The 24,279-nt window shown below is 44.2% G+C and overlaps 1 protein-coding gene across 1 annotated transcript; it reads right to left on the bottom strand.

The window, feature by feature from the left end:
• Positions 1–3,704: 3,704 nt before the first annotated feature.
• On the bottom strand, positions 3,705–22,728 carry LOC144146531 (uncharacterized). The gene is made up of 5 exons (XM_077678474.1): positions 22,600–22,728; positions 19,631–19,764; positions 17,469–17,536; positions 13,167–13,250; positions 3,705–3,838 (listed from the first exon to the last, which is right to left on the bottom strand). Exons 1-5 carry the CDS (start codon positions 22,723–22,725, stop codon positions 3,705–3,707), a joined length of 546 nt encoding a protein of 181 aa, XP_077534600.1. The 5' UTR covers positions 22,726–22,728.
• Between the last annotated feature and the right edge of the window lie 1,551 nt (positions 22,729–24,279).

The following is a 24,279-nucleotide window of genomic DNA, read 5'->3' on the forward strand; positions in this document are numbered from 1 at the left end:
GGAAAGGTCCCGCTGACGCACTCGCCACGGTGAGCATTGGGAACTCAGGGTAACAGCTCTCATTCGCAGCTTCATCTACATTGTGCTGTCCATGAGTGAACAGTGCCCTCCGCCTGCTCAGCCACGTTGGGAGTTTCTTGTCGCTCACGCCACCAGGAAACCGTTGGCTGGCAGAGTTAGAACTGTTTGTTTTACAAATTTATTGACGATTACTATACTCTAACGCAAAATTTGAGGTCAGCGCAAGCTGCGGTCACCTCTGCGATGGTGCATAACTGCGGCGTCTCATGAAGTGATCGGGTCATCAGCGAACACACGATCGCGCACTCTAATCTGTCGTTATCTGTTAGCGCGCCGCCACCGGGGAGCACGGCGCGCGTGGCTTCGGCATATCCCCCCCCCCCCCCCCTCACACTTTCGCCGTGCTTTCGTCCTCCGTTTTCCTTCACGCTCTATCTCCGCTGTCCTCTTCGTTGTCTCGGTTCGTACGAGGGTGACAACGAAGGACTAATAGAAACCATACAGCAGGCGTTTAGACACTGCGCTCTAAAAGTGGTGTTAAGTGTTGTTATGTTTAAGTTCAAGTATCGGCCATCCAAGCCCGGAAATTCTTAACACCCTCTAAGGTATCGCGATTCCGACAGCCTGCTACACCAGTCGCTCTGCAGCTGCTCGGAGCAAAGGGCCATGAGCTCAGTTGTAGGCTCAAGGGAAGGCTGCGGCCAACTACGACATCATGGTAGTGACATCATGAAGAACTCCATTGGTTAAGAACTGCTATTTGTATCCTTGAATGCCTGGCAGCTATGTTGCACCTATATATATAGGTTAATTGATATTCGAAAATGTGATTTGGCACTGGAGAAACCAACTATCCCAACATAAGGACATACATTCGTGCGCCCAAATTTAAACACGTGGCTGCTAGCCTCTTAGGTGAATGCCTTATTTCTACATGCTAGACCCCACCCGCAGCTAGGGTGAAATTTAGGCAGGCATTTACACTAGGGAGAAGTTTAGGGAGGCTTGGTGGTTCAAAATTAGAGTTAGTTTTCTTGCTGGAGGGCAAAGCTAAGGCTATGCTTAGCAAGTCAGTAAATATAATGGAAGAGTGTAATCCGTGATTGAAATGTAAAATGTTGGTGTTTTAGTCGTGGTCATTGCAATACTGAAAATGGGGTTATGTGCAGTACTCTATTGGTAAGGAGATTGCCCTATACAGGTCGTCACCTACGAGTAGTGGTGAGGGAACGAGCGACAAAGGTAGACGGGCTTTAATAAAGAGTAATCCGAGAAAGTGACGTTATTGTAAATGGCAAATCTGCTCGTTGCATAGAACAAGTAAAAATAAAGCGTGTTCATTCCTATCATTAGCTTCCGTTGTTAATAAGCGTAATTAACCATAATCAGGGCGTAAAGATTAATGAAAAATGATAATGATAACGCCGCCATGGCTACCACAAGTGAGGTATTTGCATGTCAGCGTAGACTACTTTATGCAAGAAAGTTTTAACAGCAATGTTATTATACGTGATGACTCTGTTTGCCGTGTTCTGCGAAAAAGAAAAAGTGGGGATCACAAGAACATGACAACACACCAACTGCGCAAATACGCACTGGGGTTCTTTTTCCGTCACTGTAGGCGCACTTCGTCGCAGCACCCGTATATGCGCACCGGAAGCTGTGTACCCGACGCCCGCAGAAACTGCGCGCTCATTAAGATCCACACCGTCATAAGCCGGGCGACACACAGCCATAGGGACAAAACAGCATGCACCATTCCCGGCAAAACTCTGCGAGGCGGACGTAGGTCTACCGCCCCGCGATGAAAAATATTTATGTCGCTGTAGCAAAATTGCAGCCTCGAGTGCTGTATACTCACGGGCCAGGTACAAACCGGGGTGCTCCGAAGCCAGCCCATAAGTAATCCGAGAAAATGGTAGTGGTGCCGACTGCTGCGCACTCCATTGAAGATACCCTGCCGCTGTTTACATGGTGGCAGGGACATAGCAGAGAGGCCGCGCCGCGGAGATCTACCACCCACAGATTCGAGCAAATATTCAAGCTTTCTACCAATGTAGCGGGAAAACAACAATCGTATGAACAAAGATTAAGTACACGAAGCATAAATATGTCACCCCTACTGCTAAAACCTATATCATGTCATGCACCTTTTGCTACAAAAACACAGTCTGTATTGTCTGTATTCCAGATTCACAAAGAATTATGTTACTGCTATTCCTACGCAAAATTCATCCCGGTTCCGTGCGACCTCCGTTCCCGCTTTGCCTTAAAACCACTCTTGTTAGGCCATTCTTTCAAGCTTTTTCATTAAGTCGTATCTTTATTTACAACTTGTAAGGTTGCAAGATTTAAAACACATGAGAACTTGGTCATCATTGATTGAGTGAAGAATGGTCTGCTGCAAAGGCTTTTCCAGTTGGTTCATCTCAACGGGCATAACATGTACCTCAGCATCCTGTGCTATATTAAGCTTGTTTTATGTCTTGTAGGGTGCTGCCTGAACTTTGCCTCAAAGCGTTTCCCGAGCCAGGTGGCTTACAAGTGCATTTAGCATGTCCAAAGACATTTTCGTGTATTTCTGCCCCAAAGTGCGATGCCATGACTTCGGGTGTCACACGCTTTTCCCAATTCGAAACATACGACCACACAGTGGTGATTGTGAATGAAGTCATTTTTAACATAACATCCATGGGCTTCCTGGAAGTTTGTTTTTATACACATAACGCGGCCCCTGCTTGGAAGTTGTCTAATACATCGATGAGGTAACTGATAAGGGAGAGCGATCAGTTAATTTCTCTTAGGAGAAGATGAATAAAAGCCCAATGAGGGTATCATATCATTTATTATGGAATAACCCCGTGCACCATTTCTCAAAAACATTTCTAGATTGGTTTGAAGGGTGTGTGCGTGAAGACGCTGAATCATATTGTACGTTATTTTTTCTGCGCATAGGGCTCATGGGCTCCATTGATAAGTTCAGGCAGCAGATCAGGGATGAAAAACACAGTTGTAAGGCTCGTGGGATGAATGTGTTCCCTCGGATGAGGTTCTTTATCACTCAGTTTTTTGCTACATAAGAGTGTTTGTGTACGATGAATAACGTGACAGGTGCTTTGCCAGTGCGTATGTCCTGAGTAACACCGTGGTACCGACAAAAAGTAACATGGTCGTTCCTTTCAATGGAGCTGCCCAATTTTGTTCCTGATCTTGCGTGCATTTGCCTGGAAGCTCATTGGTGTTGACAAAGCCCTCCAACTGTTTCATTTGGTTTTTCGCTAGCGTCGCTTTTCTGTGGTCTCCGGATGCTTGAAAGCAGTATAATTCTCTGAAGTGGTGAATCTGTCAAGAGCACGCCCGAAAGTGTTAGAGCTTAAAGGGGCATGCCAGGAAAAGCGCTGCCATTTGTTATATCCAAAGACCGAGAGAAGTAAGAATGAAAGCGCGCGTTACTGAAGAGGTGCTGTGTACCCTGCTCTGCCACTGTTTCTGGGGGTACGACAATTCGAAGCACGGCTCTTTACCTGTCACGGCGGATGTGACCGTCTTACACCGTGTGTACGGGTATCTTCACTCCCGCCACCGCCGCCTGCACTCTTTCTAAAATAAATTATGTAGCCAGTGAGAGCGGAAGAGAAAGAAGGACTAGTAGCAATGGCGACAAAAAAGGTGATACTGTAGGATTACCGAAGCAGCGAGAGGTAGCCAAGCCCCACTGCCAAAGTGAGCAAGATGACCACTGACAAGGTTAGACCATACATCACTGTTGGCACGGTGTACGAAGAGCGTGCGAGATAGTCGGGCGTAGCCTCGAGATCTGGAGGGAGATGGAAAAAATCCTGCCGCATTTCTACATACTCATCAATAGGATTGCAATTATTATGTTCTATACCAATTGGGGTTGTGTACACTTTTCATTCAAGCAAAGCATTCTATGGCTACCATTGATACAGTACACTCATTGAATAAGTTGCTTGGCTGCACCACAAAAGAGTGCGGTAACGATTTTGAGTGCTTGGCCGAGGTCGAAGTGGACCATGTAATTGTATAAAAGCTGCGATTCCTTTCTGAATCTTACACAGCTTGCTCTGGTTTTCTAAACCATGTATAGAAGTGAAGTCGTGGGAACTTTTTCGGCATTTGAGTGGGACTAGGATCTAGTAATTTGAGTCCGGGCTTTGGCAACTGCCGCTACAGTTGACGAAAAAATAATGAGGGGTGATTGCTAAATCAACGTATAGCCGCGTCCATAATATACGTGCGTCTTTCTCTGTCCTCGTGTTGCCGCGCAGTTATATTATCAATCAATACCAATTTGCCCAATTCCCTTACTCCTAAATCAATGTTTGAAAACCCGCAGCGGGTTCTGTAGTAGTGTGTTGGCTTTTTTTATTAGCCACTGCTGGAGCTCCAGATGGATCTAGGAATATTTCAATCAACTACCCGAGGGAATCGGTGTGCTCAGATGCTTGAGTGCGCTCTGAGCGTTCCGGCAACCGGCTAATAACATGGTTCGGACAGCGCGTTAAATAAGTACGGAGATATTGTCAATTCAGTTTACAATTTGTACATCGTTAATACCAGCCTAAAATTACTCCACGGACTGCGATATCTTCAAACGGGGCCAGCGCCTGAAAGAGCATACATTTAGCGTATTTTTATTACTACTGCCACCCTGACACGAGACTGAGTGCAATCTCTGCTTTTAGGAATACTAAGTATCGGTTCTGCTAGTTCGCTAGCTTGGAGTTAATGGCTTTCTTGGAGAGAAGCAATACCTTGATGATTTTAGTGAAATATATTTTACCTAACATTCATGTTTTTTAATACAGCCGTCGGTTTAGATTGCAGTCTTGTTTGAACTGAAATACGAGCCATTAACCGCATAATAAGGATTGCGCTTCCTGCATTAAGTAGAAATTCTATGCTCAATAGTAAGCTTCCTCCGTCACTCAAAAGCTTATCTACAACCAATTAGTTCTTCCGGTATTGACAAATGGGGTAGAAAATTGAGTTCTCACTAACCGACTTGAAAAGAAGCATAGCCTAAGGGGCAATGGAAAGAAGAAAGGAAGGAATAAAACTCCGGGATAGAAAACAGCTGCCTGGATTAGAGAAGCGACTCATGTGTTGGACAATCTAGCTAAAATTAAGCCAAGCAAATCCGCCTGGGCGGGCACGTCAAGCCACTAAGGTGCTGCAGGCAGACCATCCCTTGAACGGAACGGCAGCGAGTAGCCAATAATAAATGCAATAGGCGTTAGCCAAGGACTCAATGAAGGCATACGAAAATTCTGAGCAAGCAGTGGACACCGCTAGCACAAATTATTTGTGCCCTTGGTCTACACAGGACACAGTCAGCCTGTTTATAAAAGTGATGATGATGATATTTGAACAAAAATTGTAGTCTATGCATTGCTGTTTTGCGTGTGTTCAAGATATGTTACTGGAATAGTGTCTGGGCCCGTCTTTCAAGAAAGTCTGCTTCTTGTCCACAGAGAGCGCTGCGTCTCTAGTGCATTGCTTGCGATGCTATGGCGACATTCATCCCCGTTTTAGGTTTGTCGAGTAAACGAAGTGAGGTTTCTGCGATACATCAGCTGTTAGCTTAAAACCGCGGTATGCCATGGTGCGGCACCATTTCAATTTTCTGGAGACCCTACTTTCTGTGCTCTCCGCGCTCTCAGAAGCCGGTAGATATAGCAGGATCATAACGACGAGTTCCACTCCCAAAAGTTATCGTTCTTGCCACACCCAGAACGTTCTCCGCAAGAGTTACGACATTGTAATGGGTCGCCGAGGGCACCTCGGTGGAAGGGGAGATAAAAAGGGCTTCTGTAAGTGTTGCAGAAGCGGCTGGTCGTAGCTTGCAGGGCCAGAGACGGGTACTTACCCCAAGGCCGGCCTGCGCCAGCGTGATAACCACATTTCTGGCCCACGTCATGGCGGGTAGCGCTTCTCTAGCGCACGGTAAATGGTTATATTCCTTCTATACGGCGGTCTCTGTGCTTTTTGGGGTGGTAAAATACTGAATGTTGGTTAATCTGTTTGGGATACCGTGATAAACGTAATTTGGAAGACATCTGCTCGGTCTCTGAATTATGCTTCTGTTGTTATTATACCTTATTTATACCTTATTATACCTTATTTTATTCTAGGCTATCATACTCTTCTTTGGTATGGGGTACCACGACCACTCATAATTACAGTAGACTTATTATATTGCAAGAAAGGCACCCAGAATTTTTGAAAATTACCCCGGAAGAATTCAGGATTTAAGAACTCATGATTTATTTTCCAAAACATGGCATGCTTAAAGCTAGTAAATTATAATATTGCAAATTGCTACCGTACATAAGAAGTAATAACCTTTACAACCACTATACAACCTCAGCTAGCCAGTCGATACTGCCTGCGTGGTGGGCTTAGAAAAACACCAGAGATCCGTACTAATTATGGCAAAACAACATACTGATATACAGATACCATTACTCTTAAAAAAATTGAGGAAAACTATGATTGTAGCAGACGGCTGTGTAAGAAATTCATTAAAAATGCTGCTAGAACTTTGTATGGAATACTCTTAATCTGCCTGTTATTGCTGTTTCTTTCTGTAAATGTTTTATTATATTCATTATATGTTTACTGTATGTATCCAACATGTACCTTTAACAATAAATTGTGTGTTTGTAAGCTATAAACTATTTTTTGTATTTAAGTATTCTACAGCTGTACGGGAGAGCCTGTGAATATACCTATTCATCCCCACTCCGCTTACCCTCCTCACGCTTCGAGCATATTTTTTGGGTGTATGATATCGTATGTTATTGTGTTGATTGCTGTACTGCTGGATTGCCCCGTGAATAAAAGAACCTCTGTCAGGCTATAGCCTTTCGCTCCTGCTTCACTTTGCACAAATTGGAAAGAACTGAATAAACTTGAAACTTGAAAAGAAAACGTCGATGCTAAGCCTTTTGAGGAACTATAATTTTGTTAAGAGCATTTCGAAAGACCCATACCTCATAGAGTAAAGGAGCATATGGGGCAATTTGAGTGCTTACATTATAGTTAAGCTTAGAAAGGTTTGAGAGCCACTAAATTTGAATATAAGCACTAAGCCAATTGTCCGAACCTTGAACCTAGCTTTCGCTAAGTCTGTTCGCGTTTTTAGCCACCCACCTGCGAACTCATCAAAGTCATAGTTACGATTGGGCACAGCTTATGTTTGCGGCTTGGGGTGTCAGCACTCACCATTATCCAGATTGCTCCAGATTCCCTCTTTGGGATGCTACGTTTCCAATTGAAAGGTTCCAAAAATCAATGGTTCCAGTTTAGGAAAAACTTGATTAAATTTGGCAGTCGATGGGAATGAAACGAGGACACTCGAGAATTAGAAGCATCAGGCATCTTTATGACAACGGTTGCTTGATGGCGCCAGCCGACTAACGCTAGACCTTGTGATTGCGTGAAGTATTTAAACTTTGCAACGTGTGCTAGAGACTTGTGTCTAAACCTACATGAGTAAGTTGGTGTGCTAAATAAAAAACAAAAAATAAGACTAGAAGTAAAGTGACGATATTAAGAGGGAGCGGAGCGTTCGACAGTTGGCCAGGATTTTCTTCCCATTTATTTCATCATATTGTCGCAAAGCGGAGATCTGTTGATGTTTTCCGGTTGTTTTGAGTTCTCCGCCCGCAGCCAGGGCTCTTCCTCCAAAGTGTTGTGTGTGAAAGCGCTTCGGACGCGACTGGGCCGTGGCCCCGTTTTTTTCTGAGAAACGGCTCCGGCGCGGGTGTCTGCCCGTCGGCCGACCCGGGAGACGCGGCTCTCGAGAGGGACCATCGACGCATCTTGTATTACCGCGCGCACTGGCGTTTCCGACCCCCGTTGCGCGCCTACGCGGGCCGCTATGTTCTCCCTCGGTCTCGTTGAAACGGCCGCCTGTCTTTTCTCCTTTTCGTGTTTGTATACCTTTACTTTATTTATTCTCACCGGTAATTCTTTTGCCAGAAGCGGGCGCCTTCGAGTTTGAACTTTGTGTCTTCTGTGTGTGATTTTTTCCTTTTCACTTTGGCGGGGACATGTCTGATTGGACCTAAGAAGCGTCTTCCTGATTGGCTGTGGGTGTGCCTTAGACTTGCTCCCGAGCGTCCGCACACGCTAGGATGCGCTTTTTCCCCCAATACGTCCCCCACCGGACAGCTTGAAGCAACTATAACGCGGACCCTCTGGCTATTGAGGGCGAGAGGGGGGCCTGCACCAGCTCACTTCAGAAACTCTGCCGCCCGCCGTCGTGCCCTCCCGCCGGGAGCCCTTCGCCCGCCAGCTATGTCCCGCTAAGTACTCTTAATCTTTTGACTGTCTTTCTCATCTATGTAATAAGTGTAATTGTTTCAAGTTTGTATGTGCTAAATGTAACCAATGTCATCAGTAAAGTAAACAAGTTAACCTTAAACCTTTCTTCGACGTTTCGACTTCTTCACTGCAATCTTCATGCTACAGTAGCGGCAGTATGTAACCAAAATACTACGTTACAATATGATGGCTTAGAAAGGAAGTGTTCCTTTCGCTTGATCGCAGGTGAAGGCACCCAATGTAGATGAGTAAGCGCAGCGGTTGTGTCACAAATAAAATGGGTTTATATATTATGTAGTTCTTACCCCCATAGGTCGACCAAGGGTGATAAATGACTGTGTGTTTTTAAAGATTTCCGGAAGCCACAGAAAGTGCGGATTAAAATGATTGCATAACGCTCTCCACACTATACGTTCCGTCATGTTTCGGTGGAACTGTTACCTATCGTTCACTTGAAATGTCTCACTCGCTTCCGTGCGATGAGTGTTTTTTTTTTTTTTCAACGACAACAGGTCCAAGTGCTAGGCGCTTGCTGAAGCGAGTGCTTTGCCTAGCTACTCAATCATTATAGAATGAACGAGCATCGAACGAAAGGACGACTGGTGGCTGTGCTGTTTGCGCAGGCAGTCAAATAATTGGCTCTCGATGAGCTCTGCTTAAAGAATGATTCCTTAATTTTGGTCTTTGGTCTGCAGAGACGCGATCACCCGTAAAATCACACGATGAGATGTCTGTTAGGAATATTAGGTACTCACAATTATTAAGCCAAAATGCATTGAAACCCACCCAGAAGAAATTATTTGAAAGTGATAAAACATTCTCAGGCATGAAAGGCGGCTTGCAAAGCTTTAATTGCAGTTTTGTTTGTTAAAGTGAACCCACAATTATAAAATATTCATACAATCGCTGACCAAAAAAATCACCATTTAGCCTCGCGGCATATGGAAGATACATCCCGGCTATGAAGCTTTTTGTCTATGGGTCTCCGTGATAGCAAAAATGTACTCCACAGAAGCAGAAACATAACAACATTCATTCTGAAAAACGTCTTAGAATTCCAATCGAACCATCGGACCAAAAACGTACTCGTAGACTAAGAGCCTTTCAGGCCTCACGGTTGCGTGGCATTACACTTTCATTACACCACGCATCCGTGGTGTAATGTATAATAGCGTGCCTTCCCACGGGCGACTACAATTGAAAATAGTCAAAGGGGAATGTGATTGTAACTCGCCAATTAGTCAGGCTTGCTCGCCAGCAGCTGGTGAAATAACAAACAGCGCAATAAGCACACTTATCACAGACAAGTGCAGTTGTTAACGCTATCTTCTGTTAGAAACGTTTGGGGAAAAATATCCGAGCGCCATTAGTCAAGTTCTCCCCTTTTCTTCGTTCTCGTTCGCCTTGCTGGTTGAGCGGCAGATAGATGCTGCTGAGATGGGGAATGAAGGCGAACTCGTTATCTGCTGGCACCTTGTGGATGAGAGAAGAGAGACATCTGAGAGAAGAGAGGGTTTAATGCGTCTCCTGCCCTATTTACAGTGTATTTACGAGAGCTTGTATACACCTTCTAGTTTCAAAGGATTCCCCGCAGCCCAATCAAAAAACACCACTTTCCCTTTCGTCAACTTAAAATAGGCTGCAGACGAGATGTGCGGCCCGTGTTCCTTTCGGTCAATTATCGAATTCAGAACCGCCTCTCTCAAAGGCAATCATTCGCCGCTTGCGGTTTTGTGCGGCCCTTGCCTCATTCTTTGTAATTCAGAGGGTCCCCTCTAGCTGTATGCATCGTCCTCAATGTGGTAGCGCTTTGCCATTCTGGTGCAATCATCACGCCACCCGCGAATGCGTTATAAGATCCACGCCCGTGCACAGCCATTCTCGCTTACGCAGCGCTGCGCGATTCCTTGGGTTATCGCATGACCACCGCCACTCGCACGAGTCCCTCGCACAGCGGAAGCACGTGATATGATGCCACAGTCAGCGTGGTTTGGCGGTGAATTGCCTCTCCGTCTCCTGGTCGACGCCGTTTGGTCGAACAGGCTGCAATGTAGAGGCAATGATGAGACTGTGCGTCGTTCAAGTGGTTCCGGGTCTTTTCGAACCGAACAAGAGCGGTGCCAATACATTTCTTCGAGTGTTTTTATGTTCAAAGCTCTGTGTGTGGTAGTGGTAAGGTGTAGTGAAAGTGTGTGCAGTCAACCTCTCGGCTGGTCACACGGCTGCATCAGGCTGGCGGAAGACCAGGAACGGCAGGAGGAACAAGACGGAGGCGCGCGAAGAAGGACGCGGTCGAAAAGAAACTGTTCGGTGGTTGGAGTTGTTGGCGTTGTGTTCTTGGATCTGCGGGCCGGCAAACGCGCCTGGCGTACCTGTCGGTCCCGTTCCGGAGAAGGGCTCCTACAGCACCGGTGCCCGCATGCCTTGCGGTGTAGACCCGCGGCGGGGAATCGGATAGCTCTGTGCGTCCAAGGCTTAGCATCGACGCAACCTGACACCATGTGCGCTTTGCGGCGTAGGCCCGAGAAGCACAACCTCATCAACAGTCTCGCCGCGTCACCGACACCCGGGACAGCCGCGCCTGTGCTGTGGTGTGCTGAGACGGCGCTGGGGCGTTTCTTTTGAGTTTCTTTTTGTATATAACTGTCCGTATGGGAGGTCCCGGGAACTGTTCGCAATTTTGTTTTCTAGCTGGTTGTTTGCAAGATCGGAAGTAAATGTCATGGCGACGTGCGACGGAATGAGTCGTTAGGTCTAATGCGAAATGCTGTTTGCACCTCTGTTCCTTGGCGTTATATTAGAGGCGGTTGGGTATATGTCTTTGATAATTCCGACGCTATAACCTGACGTGTATTGCTTACGTTACAATTACATGGAAGCGTGAGCGTTCTAAAGGGCAGACTGCAATAGGTCACCGCCGCAGCACACTTCGACGCCACTTTTCTATCGCAGCTGTGAGAAGGGTAGATAACGAAGTAGGGATATTATTGTTGAAATGTGGAAACTAGGTCGAGACACCCATGTACGTGAGAAAAAGACACAGGCACGCAAAAACGAACATAGCCTACGTATTTTATTGCCAGAACGTGATTACAAAAGCCCACAAAAAGCAAGATATCATGAATAGAGCTCTGAGAACAGAACAACGCAAATGAGCAGTGCTATGAATCTGAAAATTTTACTAGAGTAATATCTAAAGGCTTCTTATTAAACAAAATTTTATCCTGCCAATAACAGTAATTGGGAACTGATATCATCGGTGCACTTCGTTGATACGCCCAGTGCAGATTACACATCTTGAGAATCATTTATTTACAAACACAACTGAAGGGCTGGAAGTTTGATAACGTTTTGCACTAATATACGCCTAAGTGAAATATCGCATTGCTGCTGCGTGAGATTATTTGAACGCTAGAATAGGTCCTATCCGTTCTTGGCCTCGCCTACCGCTCGGTTTCTTGTACGTCAACATTCACGCTCCGCATATTTTTCGTTGGCGTTTCTCCTGTAACTGATCCGCAGGAATACGCATGGCATATATATATAAGTTTATATGCACGGGAGGCTGCTTTAATTTCGCCTTCTTAAGTTCATGTAAAACCGCTAAGTACGAACTACAGAAAATCCACAATTTTTACTAGCGTGCACCGGAACAAAACTCCATCCTCTTGGCTTGTTTCCAAACATCGACTGCTTGGTCTGGCGGCTCCATAGCGAAACTAGGATGTTTCGAGTCTAGAATAAAATATAGAGAAAGAAATATTTATAGCAGTCACACTGATAGAACCGAACCCTGCGCGCTAATAAGCAATGCCTTTGCGCTCAATGTCTTGAAACAGTAGTGCGCTTTATGCAAAATAAATGCGACACAGACTGCTCCAGGCCCCAGGTGGACTCGTATTTATGCGCACGCCTGCTCGTTCCAGGTGTCGTGCACAGTTTCTGGGCAGGCCTGCGAAAGGCCAGCCAAGCATGCGTTGATCTGTTCGGTGGTTGCCTCATCGTGTATCCATAGGCGGCAGCCTGCATGAGGAAGAATTGTATTTTAAAGCATGTGTACTTCCCCACCCACCAAATCCAACATTATGAACTGTGTAGGCTGTAATCCGCAAAATGGTTTACAATTCACTTTTCGTACCGCAAAGAGTACGTGCATGCTAGGCCAAAGATGGCTGAGACTGCATAGTTGATCACCCAATTCCAGGTTTCGGTTACAATATTTATAGTATGACAGTGATGCAGCACATTTTGTCACGTACTCGTGTAGAAGATCCTAGTTTTACGAGCTTGAGCTGGTTACCGCAAGCGCGGGGCTGACAATGACTGTGGTCAAGGTGCATAGGTCATCAGAAGCCTATCTGCAATTAGGCAATACTGAATAAGAGAAGTACTCATTAATAGCGCATATTAGAGGGGTCTTAAGTGACGAACAAAAACAGATGAGAGGATGCATATCTTTGTGCTATGACCTTTGATGCCGTGTATATTGATGCGTTCTATCCCATAAATGTCAGCTTTGTCGTTAGTATCTTGCCCGGTCAGTTTCATCTGTGTGTTATCGTCACTTGAGGTGCCAAAAACGTATCCATACCAGCACCGTAGCTTTGACAGCTGGTAAGGTTGATAAAGATTTCTCGGCACCCTACTGGGACGGACCCTACTGGCAAGTATCTGAAGGTCCTGTTTTGATAACACATTGTCCCATCTGCCCCAGAAACTGCCAAACGTTTTACTGAATAGTAACAATAACCGTGGGATATTGCGTACTTCCGAGGTGTGATTTTCCTTACCATATGATGCATCGGTGAACTTCGCAACAAAGCAGGCCTCCGAGTCAGCATACGGGACCTGGACCTCGTGAGGAGTGTTGGGCTCTGCAGATACAAGTGTCGATAAGAAAATAAATGTGTCACCTAATGATAACAAATCACACACAAAAGATTGAATTCGTTATTATTATGTAGCCGCTAATGTTCACTTGGTTGCCAATGTCTGTACCAGGAGCTTATAACAACTCCTCTTATTCACTGTCCTCACCTTTTCACTGCCTCCGAACCGGAATGTTCTTACCCAACGATCAGACAACTGTTTTCTTCTCTAAATGCCTTTTGGTGGCCATATACTGGTATGGTGATGCCATGTATCTGTATACTGGTACGTGATGACAAGTTCAATGATCACATTTCACTTCACTTCCTTTGTGATATTTTAACAAATATGTGTTATACTGGAGCTTCGTACTCCATTGCGAAATGTTTCTTCCCATCGTTGATATTTTCATCACTCTTCTTTCCACAGAGCATTGGTAGAGCCAAGTTCATATTGCAAGGAGCTTAAAAGTTCTGAAATATCTTCCACAAAAGCTATCACCGGGTTCAAGAAATTGTTGCGTGTCATTTTTTAGTGAAACACGTAGCCTACTGGTAATTAGTTGAGAAGTTCTTGCCGCATGCACTCAAGTTCGTACGTCTTGCTGGCATTTCCGCTGTTTTCATCAGCAAACAGGCACTTTTATGATAGTCTTATTCATTCTGTCCTTCTTCCGCTCTTTTTATTGGTGGTATCGGGGTTGGATTTCCCTATATGTCTCTTCGGAGTGCTTGCGTTTGTTTATAATCATCGTCAAATCTCCGGGTGCATTTCTAGAACAGTTGGGGAACTGCAGTTAGATTAAGTTATGTTCCACATTCAATAGACAAAACAATGCCATCCACAATCCCGACCGGCACAAATATTCCCAATTTATTGGCTTCTCAGGATTAGCAATGAAGTTTTAAAACAAATTCACTTTTAGAACGACTGCAAATAATTTTCGAGGCCTTGTCTTTCCTTTATCTTGCCTTCCCATACACCGCAAGCGTTGCCCAAAGGTCCGGTACTCCTATACCTACTTCTCCATATGCTTCCATTATTTCATTGGAACTTATTGAAACCAACGGTTTTTCGTGATATATAAATGCCAGATAAATAAATCTACACTTCTAACGGATTTCCCAACTACCTGGCTGATTGCGTGGTTGTGGCCCGTTGTTGAATTCCGCCTGCTGAATTGGTACTCAGAGCTCTACACTACCAGTACCTTGGTTCACAAGCGGTTATATAACAGGGAGAACGCAAATGGATTTGCCGTTTCTTAATTTTTTGCTTCAAGCTTTAGGGAACCTAAGATACGTATAAGTTCGAGGTAATCACATGTTTAAGGTATTTAAGCGTTCTGAGGAATAATTTTCAAGCTTTTCATAAGGACGTACCTGGTGAACTATTTAAATATCGCCACTTATTTTTTGTGTCTGGAATGTTTGATACCGACATTTTCTTAGGCATCTTTTCGTCCTACTTGGATACAGCTGCAGAATGGCGAATAAAGGGAGTTCTTTCAGTTGCGTTTCTTTGTTATATGAATCTATGAAAAAATTGGCTCCAACCCACGCTCTGATGGTGGTTGGAAAGCAATGCTTTAAACTGCCCCCATAACAATTGCCCAAACGACGTCAATTGAATTCACACACGTGGCTCTACAAAGAGTGAAACTAGAGATTCTACCAGAGGTCACCTTCAATTCGCGGGGGCGGCGTCCGGAACGCAGCAGCGTCAGGTACAGCCGGGCTAGAGTGGCGGACGCCGCCGCTGTAGCCCGATCGTGCGTCGGCGCAAAGAAAATGGAGAGGAGCGTCTTTCGAGGGGTGAGACAGCGGAACATAGCCACCCTGTTGTGCTAGCTCGGGGCAACACCACCGTGCTAGCCAAGCGCAGACACCGAAACGATTTGACGCGCGAGCTTAGGGATTCACATTTATACCCATTAAAACTAGTTAGTGTAGTAACTTTGAGAATTGCGAGAAAGCTGAGGGAAATTTCATATTCGCTGATTATCAGATCCAGTTGCTCTTTTCGAATTTTGTAATGCCTCTTAAAACACACCCAAATTTGTTTCTGCTAATTAGTCCCATATGTGGCAAGCAGTGCGCAAAAGGTAACGTTCCTCTAGCGGCCAGATGCCTGATTGTGTCCTCTACATTTTGTTTTCCGGCACTGAAAACCAATCCTTAACGTATCTCTTCCGAACGCTCACTTAATTCCATCGGGTCCAGGTTACCCAGCAGTTGCTGTCGGACGCGTAGCAGCGTCAAAACAGGCCCAAAGCATTTGTCGCTAAGCAGAGGACAAAGCCGTCCCGCCGACGCGCCTGCCGGTTCGTGCAGTTACCTGAGTGCCGGTAACGCTTGGTAACAGCGCCCTATCGCCGCGCCATCTACACTATGCTTCGTGAGGGAAAAGCACCCTCCTTATCCCCAGCCGCTTTGGGAGTTTCTTGTCACGCACGCCACGAAAGAACCATTGGCATGTAGAGGTAGAAAACTTTGCTTTAATATGCAAAGTACCCTGTCACCCCAGTATTGTTGTAACTATGATCTTCATAGTATACATTTATCTTTGAATTTTATCTAAACTCTACGCTCTATATTTTATCTATGATCTTCAAAACTTTAGCGGTTTGTTTTTTGAACTTTCACACTGTAAATCAGCAAATAGTAATCTTCCCTTTTATTATTCTATGCAATATGAAGGACCGAATGTCACCAACCGTGACAACTCCGTCAGTTTGATTTGACCCTCCCCTGTTGACGGCTACATAAAGCCAGGAACCCGGCCTTTGGATTCTTTTATTTATGTTCCTTGCCATCTTGTGGACGTGCCCAGAGGAAAATACGCTTGCTTCTTTTGTCGTTATGCCACGTCCAGAAACTTTTTCTGATAGGAAAAGGGCGTACGCAGTTCGTCGGAACTCTCTGCTGTTTTAGTTTTGTCGGTGATATTATCATATAGATCGACGATTTCAGAAAGATCTACGTTCCGACATAACTGCATGCAGAAGCGTCTCGCCAATCCATTTTCCGATGCTGGACTATGCACGTCACTTTGTGAAATGTTTCTTGAACGCTTATGCTTTTCTTCCAATTTATTACGAGGCACAACTCCACTCCAACGAAGTTTAAGTACTTCAAGAAACTTTCCTTGCTCTTGAACGAGTGAATACATTTCTTAGTTTCCAATAAAACATTTTCCCGCGGGGATAGTGTACCACTTTTTTACAGAATTCATTATCTTACAGCTGCTACCATTTCAATGATTATCGTAGCTAGTGTCACGAATACGTCTACTCTACTGACATCCTCTCCACTTTTTTATTCAAAACGGGAAGTCTTTCAGTGCCAATATTGTAGTTTTCTATGGCCTCTCTGTTCCTGGATGCAAGTGTGGTTCTGATTAATACATTTAGCTTTTCGACACAAACAAATAAACTCGCTCTCTACAGTTGCGAAATATTCAGAAATCTATTGTCTTAAGAAATATATCGTCTCTCCAAATCGACATCGTGAAGGGTCAACAAAACGTTTCAAAAATGTTATCTACAAAATCGCCCAGCCTCAATTTTAGGTGATATATTCTCCAGATGCTACTTCTCTTTTAAAGTAGTCAAAATTTCGTGTTTTGTATTTGGTTGCCGGCGGTCTAACTGCAAAGATATTAGGATGTGGAGATGTCGGAACAAAGTATTTTGAATTGCTCTGGCATGGGCACCAACATATGCCGCTTTATACAATACATGTGGTGAACTTCGAACAGGAAAAAATGCAGACGCGTGTTAAAAAAATTCTATGAATCCGCTCAGAAAACCTTGCTTTGTCTTTCTGTCGAACTTTTCTTGACCTTTTTTCAAACGTTGCGGCCACGCTCACCCGTACTTCACAAGCCACCCAAACAACACCCTCGAAATATTGCTCCGCTCTCTAGCCATGGCCGATTCCTCGCGCGTGTTTCATCTCCCTCTCCCGAACATTTGTTTATTTTTCTGGCGCCATCTTGTGCTCACGCACCTCGACTCGCGACCTTTCTGACTCGCGATCCCCGGCTCGCGTTCCCCCCACCGCGCAACCTCAATTTTTTGGACCACCTATTTTCTGACCCTAAAAAGACGCGTGCTGCAAGCACTCAGATTAGAGCCGCCATGTTTAAAATAATTGCGAATTATCGTCTTCATGGCTTTCTCTCAGACTTGGGGAAGTTTACTAAAAATAATCAGTACTTACCACTTCCAAAAGTGATAATGAGCTTATCAGGCTCGCTCGTATAAGCAAAACTCTCCGTGTCCTCGCCTCTGAAAAAAGAAGCAGCAGAAGTTTGGTAATCACAAGAAGTACAAGAAAACCACAAGGTGCCTGAAGAATCAGCCGCTGCATTAGAAAACAATAAATGCTTGCACGTGTCCCATTTTATAGTATTTAGGAGAAGACGCTTGCTTTATAAAGTGTGGGCGCTATGTAGAGATTAGTACTCAGCATCAGGATAAACTGTTCCCGTAGGCGTCGTTTTACGTACGACCAGAAGTTGAGAATAAAAATCCTCATTCAAGTACCCACGGTTTAGGAACGAACACTGAAGAACGAATTTCTAATGTTTAAAAAAACTTTCTAGGGAGACCTTGAGAATTCAAACCAATAAATAGCAAAACTTCAAAAACGCGACTTGAATATACACAGGCACGTAAAACGCTTGTCGTGTAGAATGAGCAGAAACATGAACAAATCAGTTTCGTGGGCGCACTGACTTCCTGGAAAAACAGAATTGCATTCTGGCTGCTATTATTGAACAAGAACATTATAGGGCATAATGACCTAATTACTTATTCTATGCACCTAAAAAGTAATTATATAACACATACCTTCAGCTCGTCTATTTATGATATACTCTGGTCTCTGCAATGGCCCATTTAGCTGTAGACAATCATCTTAAAATAACTACTTCAACTTGTCCAGATCAGCTGAGCATGTGGCACAAAAAGTTCTGACTGACAGAATAAGCATAATTAAGATTTATAAGAGACATGGGCTGCGATAAATGTATACCTAATTATTCGTAGTTAGCGTATGAAATCTTCATTACTTCTCTCTAATCACGTAAATATCATTGGTTCAATATCTAAGAAACTAGAGCAAAGACCTTAATGTCGACAAGACTATTACTGCGAACTTTTTGTCTGGCAATGGTGTGGTTCATTAAGTTATTTTAGACTCCGGGTATGCAAACGCGTTCAATCATAAAATGTGATGAAAGAATACTGTACTGAAGCACTGTTAATCATCATGGGGTCTATCCAAACTTCCTTAAATGTCTTCATAAATCATGTATTCAATATCAGTGTGCAAACTTTTCAGCGTATTTTAAGTTATTCACACCCTCCTTGAATGCGCCTTTGCTGACGCTTCACCCTATAACTCCATGCGCCATGGAAGCCGTCAAAGAGAACCTCCTTCAGTGAGGTCCTCAGAGCGACTTTAACCGTCTCCAGCGTCCCATGCCAAGTTTCTTCCAGGGTTGTTTTGATTTTTCGAAACAAAAAGAAGTCCGGTGGTGCCAGATTGTGGTTTCGCGGTGGAAGGAGCAGCGTTGCTACACCCATTTTGACCACCAACTTGGAGACAAAGGGCCCTGTGTGGCTTGGTGCGTTGTCATTGGGCAAGATATAATTGCAGCGTATTATTTGTCCGACGCATCGAACCCTGTTTCTCAATCGTTGGAGCACCTCACAGTAAAACTAGTTGTTGACTATTTGTCTCTCTTGCACAAATTCACTGTGGACCACGCTTTTCCTGGCAAGGCGAAATCATAGAACGCCCGAGACTATTTCTTTCAGAGGATGCGTTGGTTTTGATCGCATATTTTCACCTAGTTTATTAGGGGGATTCGACGGCATACAAGTTTTATCGCTTTTTAAAGTTTTATATTCTTTCTGATAGGGTCTCTGCCGCATTGGTGTGTCGGGTAGCTGTTTGGCTGTGTGAGCAGTTTGCTTCCCAAGGCAGAGAAAGTGCCTAGATGGTGATTTTTGGGCTGTGAGACATTAAACCACGCTTACTGATGCACTTCGCTCTCAATTACGATGATTTTTTCAGGCAGTTGTTGAGTAATCACGTCCCTGCGATTGGCGCAAACTCCTAGGTTTCATTCCTTTTAATGAAGTATGGGCTTCCTATTATGGATACAGTTCACCGTATCCCTTGGAACAAGACACTGAAGCAGAAAAATCCCGTAGAAAGCGGGACCGAGTTCCACCATCTTTCACATTTTTAGAATTCTCAAAGAAAAATAAATTTACATAGAGTGTATATACGCAGTTCTTATACGACGTGGTACCACCATTGGATGCAATTCACTCCAGGGCATGAAAACAAAAATGGACCAAGAATCTTACGCTTGAGTCCCGTTCTCAAACTTAGATACAATGGCGGCCGCTTGATTTTCCTGACGTGTCAGACGAACGCAGAGTCCCTGGGGCGAATCTGACGTTGAGGCTGCAAGGTAGACTGTTTCGAATTCCGTGTACAGCTGAAGCAAAACAGAGCATGAAAGGTTTTTAAGATTGTTTTATTATGAACGCGTCGAAAATAAAATGGTTCATAAAATTTGAAACAATCGCCTTTAAAGCGCTGTTTCAAAAAAAAAACCCCGCAGAAGATTCCTGAAACATCGAATGAGTAATTTCGTGGTGTCATGAGTAAATAACTAAACACCTTTATTCCGTGTGGGCATTTCCAAACCATTTGCGACCCCGACAGGTATTTGGGGAATAGTGCAATGGGGCTACAAACATGCTAGCTTCAAAAGTTCCAAGCAAATGGTATTTCCGTCCAAATGAGAACATGTGTAAGCAGCTTCCAAGAAAAACTAAAAAAACAAGGGAGTAATGCGATTGGTTTCCTAAAATGGCCCATGTTTAGGCATATCAGTGTACACGAAACCAACTGTCATAAATCTGCAAAAATTACTTTTAGTGCAGCACAGGCCTCGTTCGTTGCACACCACAGCGAACATCACTTCACATCCAAAATTTCTAGTTCTTCTGAACATAGCAGAGAACTCAAATTGGCACAGTTATGAATTTACCACTACTGAGCTGCGTCAGAATTCTAGAAAAACAGAGTATGCGTTCTTCTTCCCTGGGGATAAGTACACCGAGTTCTAATTATTATCGTGGATGAGAATATTGAGCGCGACGTGGGTAAAGCGTACTTAGGTGCTTTTTCAGATGCATAACAAAACAGGAATACTGAAACAGGAATCTGCATGTCCAATCTGTTAAGAAAAAACTCAGTTTACCTTGTTTTATGCAAACTTAACAACGTGGTAACTTGACCGGAAAACTAAACCTTTGATTTAATAATTTTAACCTGTCGTATCTTTTCTACCGGACTGAATCCAGCTCATTTTATTCAGCTGGAATCCAGCTCAGAACTTTACTGAATGCGAAGTACGTGCTATTACAAAATAATTCGATAATCTTCTTGGAATCAAATTAGCGTGCAGCCCTCTGCGACATTATCAGCCTTTGCCCCGCTCACAAAATCACAGCCCAACGAACACTATTTTATCACTTATTTCAGTACTGCCCGCAAATGTTTCCCTAGAAACAATTTTAGCAGCTTCCCCTAGTTGTGCAAGGTTGGAGAAACAGTGGATCTGGGTGTCGACACACCTTCTGACGGTGTTGCTTAGTCTTGAAAGGTTTTGCTAAGATTAGTTAAGTTTTGCGATGTTGTTGCTTGCTTAAACTATGTGTTAGTGGCTGAGTCCAAGTTTAGACAGATTTTACACGGACGTTCGGCTCGTTACCCTACACTGACAGCGGATCCCTGGGGGGAATAAGCTAGGTCGACTTCCAGCTCCACTTTTTCTCTAGCCTTGCAGTATTAGTGCAAGCTGCTCGATTTTTTTAGCGCACAGCCGCCCGCCGCCTGAGCGCTCCATATGTCTCCTCGCGCCAGTCGACCTCCTTCTATTCCGCGCGTTCCCCGAGTAGAGTTGAGCCCGGCTGCGAGGCTAGCTCTCGACGCTACTGGAAGCTGGGCCCGACTACAGTTGAGCCCTTCGGGAAGGCTAGGCTGGCGCGTGCCCTCCGCTTTCTGCTGACGCGCCTGCTTTGCATATGAAGTTTTATGAATGGCGACTTGCACACTGAGTGACAGAGAAAGAAAACATAGACAAAGGAAAAGGGTGATGATAGTGAAAGGAAACATCCGTACGAAACACAAATGGGCCACCGTAGGCACCACGACATTACAATACATAGAATCATGTCGTCAGTGCGGGGTATACAGCGGTGGTTTCTGCATCATCTTCATCGATAGCAGCTGTGAAACATGACCCAGTACATTGTACTGGCGTATCCGCTACAAATTTACTCCGTCATAAGATGTGCTTATGTATTCTTTATTCGTTCTTTGCGAAATGTGCCGGGCCTAGTGCAGAAAGGGGAGTTTCACCAGAACCTTCATGCCTATGGAGCTATATAATAGTTCATTCGCACTGTGTGGAAGAATACCGCGCTGGCTAGATCAGTTGGCACGGTAGCAGATCGAGAAAGGGGATCACTCGTTTGAAACCGAAAACCAGTACAAGTTATTTTTCAGCCACGGTATCTTATCAGATTACTATTGAGATTTTTTCCTGCATGCTTGAATATTGACGGGGATATCTAAGACGTTTTCCTATGAAACATTGCCAATGATTTTAAATATAACAGCAAATGGAGTCGCGATGTTTTTACCAAATTTAGAATATATATTTAACGCAAAAAAGACACCCCTGCGCTAAGGCATGGCGGCCGAGGTCTCCAGAGATAAACTAGACTCTGCACGTGCGATAAACACAGTGAAACGTTTCTGTTTTTTTGGGTGTTGAAGTCGGTGCCCTCAAAATGTCTGCACCCAACCCCATACTCCTGTGCCCCTTAGAGTATGATAGTTTGAAGGAACACAGGTCAATAGAAAGTCTGCACACGTTTGAAGCGGTATTATAGAGTTGTCGATAAGTTCTCAGCCAATCAAGACACTAGACTATATAGTCCACAAGTTTTATTTTGATGGTCCCTGAACCAGTGAGCCAGCATAAGTCCTAAGCTTACGTAAGTAATCTCTTTTATTGAACTCAAGCATCACTGCAGTGCCCAATGAACTCGGAAAAAAATTACCGACACACAATACGGTACACATCTTTCATATTCCAGAAGCATTTAAAATTGTAAATACTGCAATATAGATTCAACTGCTCTGGTGTTTAATGTTAAAAGATGCCTCCCACAATCACGTTCTTTCACTACACTCATCTAGTCTCGCCCCGATTTTTCGCACTCCTACCAACGCACAAAAGGACGGGTATACTTACCGCGGAGGCGTTGCACGTGGGGCCAGAAGTGCCGCCGCATACATCTGCATTCACAGCCATTGGGATGAGCATGCAAAGCAGGAAGGAAACGAAAAGTGGAACCATTTTGTTCGTAATGCTTGACATGCAGTCAGTAATACAACTCTCAGCTCGAGGGTACAATGTGACCTGCTACATTTGGCGGTACCTTTTATTTCAGTCTATGCATCAGCCATTCCGCGCCTTTACCCAATCAGAAGCGCTACTGAATGCGCTGTAGATACGGCTAATAATAGAATGAAAAAATGAATTGAACTTGAATAACTGCTGCGATCAAGTATGTGGTTGAGTTTATTGTTTTCACTGATGTTAGGATGGTCCCTGTGTGGTTTGTCCTTATTGTAGCCGACGTCCTTCGCTAGATGCCCTTGCTCTGGCCATATGTGTGCGCCCTTCGCACGTGTGTACTATATAAAAAGGGTTTTCATTTTGGTACATGGTTTTATCAGTAATTTCACCGTTTCATTTACGACATTGTGGCATTGCAGTCAAGTATTTGGACAAGGTAGCTATTTGAAGCTTGTAGAGGAAATAGGACACCTTGAGAATGTTCTGTACTTGAAACAAAAACATTATAACATGTTCTGTTTTGACGGCGAAAGTATGCGGAAGCAGATATAAAAATTCTAGCTTCACCTTGCATCGAAGGCGATCGCTTCCGAAAAAAGATTACGCTGGGATTTTTTATCTGGTCTGTTTACTTCCGCCTCAAATTCCCCGTTGGAAATTCTCTCCTTCATGGCCCTTCCGCACATGACAACGTTTTTTTGTGATTCACTGTGCGCAAAAACTAGGTACCACTATTTTAAATAGGAACTGTCGGCGTTGAAATATCTTGAAGGTTGTTATCGGTCACACAAATGGCAGTGTTGAACTATTTCATTGTATTGGGGTGTTCAGAGGTCAGCATTAGATTTAGGTACCACACTGTTTTCTCTTTATAAAAAGTGGGCATCAATCGCTCCGGTAGAAGTTCTCATGGCACCATAGCCAATTTTATTCACTTAACACCGAATATGGGGGTAGTGTGTACATATTTGATAGTTAAAAAGAAAACAAGGAAGGAGGTACGGACAGAAAGTAGAAAAACCGCCGTTTACTCTCAACTGTTCAGAGGAGACGCTCGTTCTTACTCTTTCTAGATGTCCTGCGTGCCCTGTGCGTATTTCAACTATCTATGTTATCCACGGATAGTTGAAATACATGGTGTGCATGTGATATGTATGCAGACACGCCTATACGTTGTTGCTGCGTTTACAAGCTACATGATAGCGGTCTCTTGCCAGTTAATTGCAGTGTAAAAAACTTTTGTGCTTTTTCATAGTTGTGCGGCTGTGAGCGACAGGACAGAAATTATTCTAAACATTTGCAATACAGAAGCTGTTTGGAAGTGTCTTGGGAAACTTTGGTCGTGCAGTGGACCTAAGAAAAAATCGGCGATGATGATTATGGGAATTATGTTGAAAATTGAAAAGTAAACGGGCACTGACAACGTGCTGTGCCTTCTGGGAGTAAATTCGCGGGAGTCCATTCCAAAATCTGTAATAGGAAGTCAACTCAGAGTCTGTACGTGAGCTATCCCGTTTTTTACATCAAAATATTTTGGGGTGCATGTCTGAAAGGAGGAAACGTCTTAACATT

The sequence above is a fragment of the Haemaphysalis longicornis genome, unplaced genomic scaffold (genome assembly GCF_048455015.1).
Source record: "Haemaphysalis longicornis isolate Haplotype H1 unplaced genomic scaffold, Haemaphysalis longicornis Haplotype H1 scaffold_7, whole genome shotgun sequence".
Lineage (NCBI taxonomy): Eukaryota > Metazoa > Arthropoda > Arachnida > Ixodida > Ixodidae > Haemaphysalis > Haemaphysalis longicornis.

Coding starts and splice junctions, on each gene's coding strand:
- LOC144146531 (XM_077678474.1), bottom strand. CDS start 22,725: ATGTCAAGCATTACGAACAAAATGGTTCCACTTTTCGTTTCCTTCCTG. Junction 17,537..19,630: donor TTTGAGAACGGGACTCAAGC/GTAAGATTCTTG, acceptor TTCTTTTTTCAG/AGGCGAGGACACGGAGAGTT. Junction 13,251..17,468: donor CATTATCACTTTTGGAAGTG/GTAAGTACTGAT, acceptor TTGTATCTGCAG/AGCCCAACACTCCTCACGAG.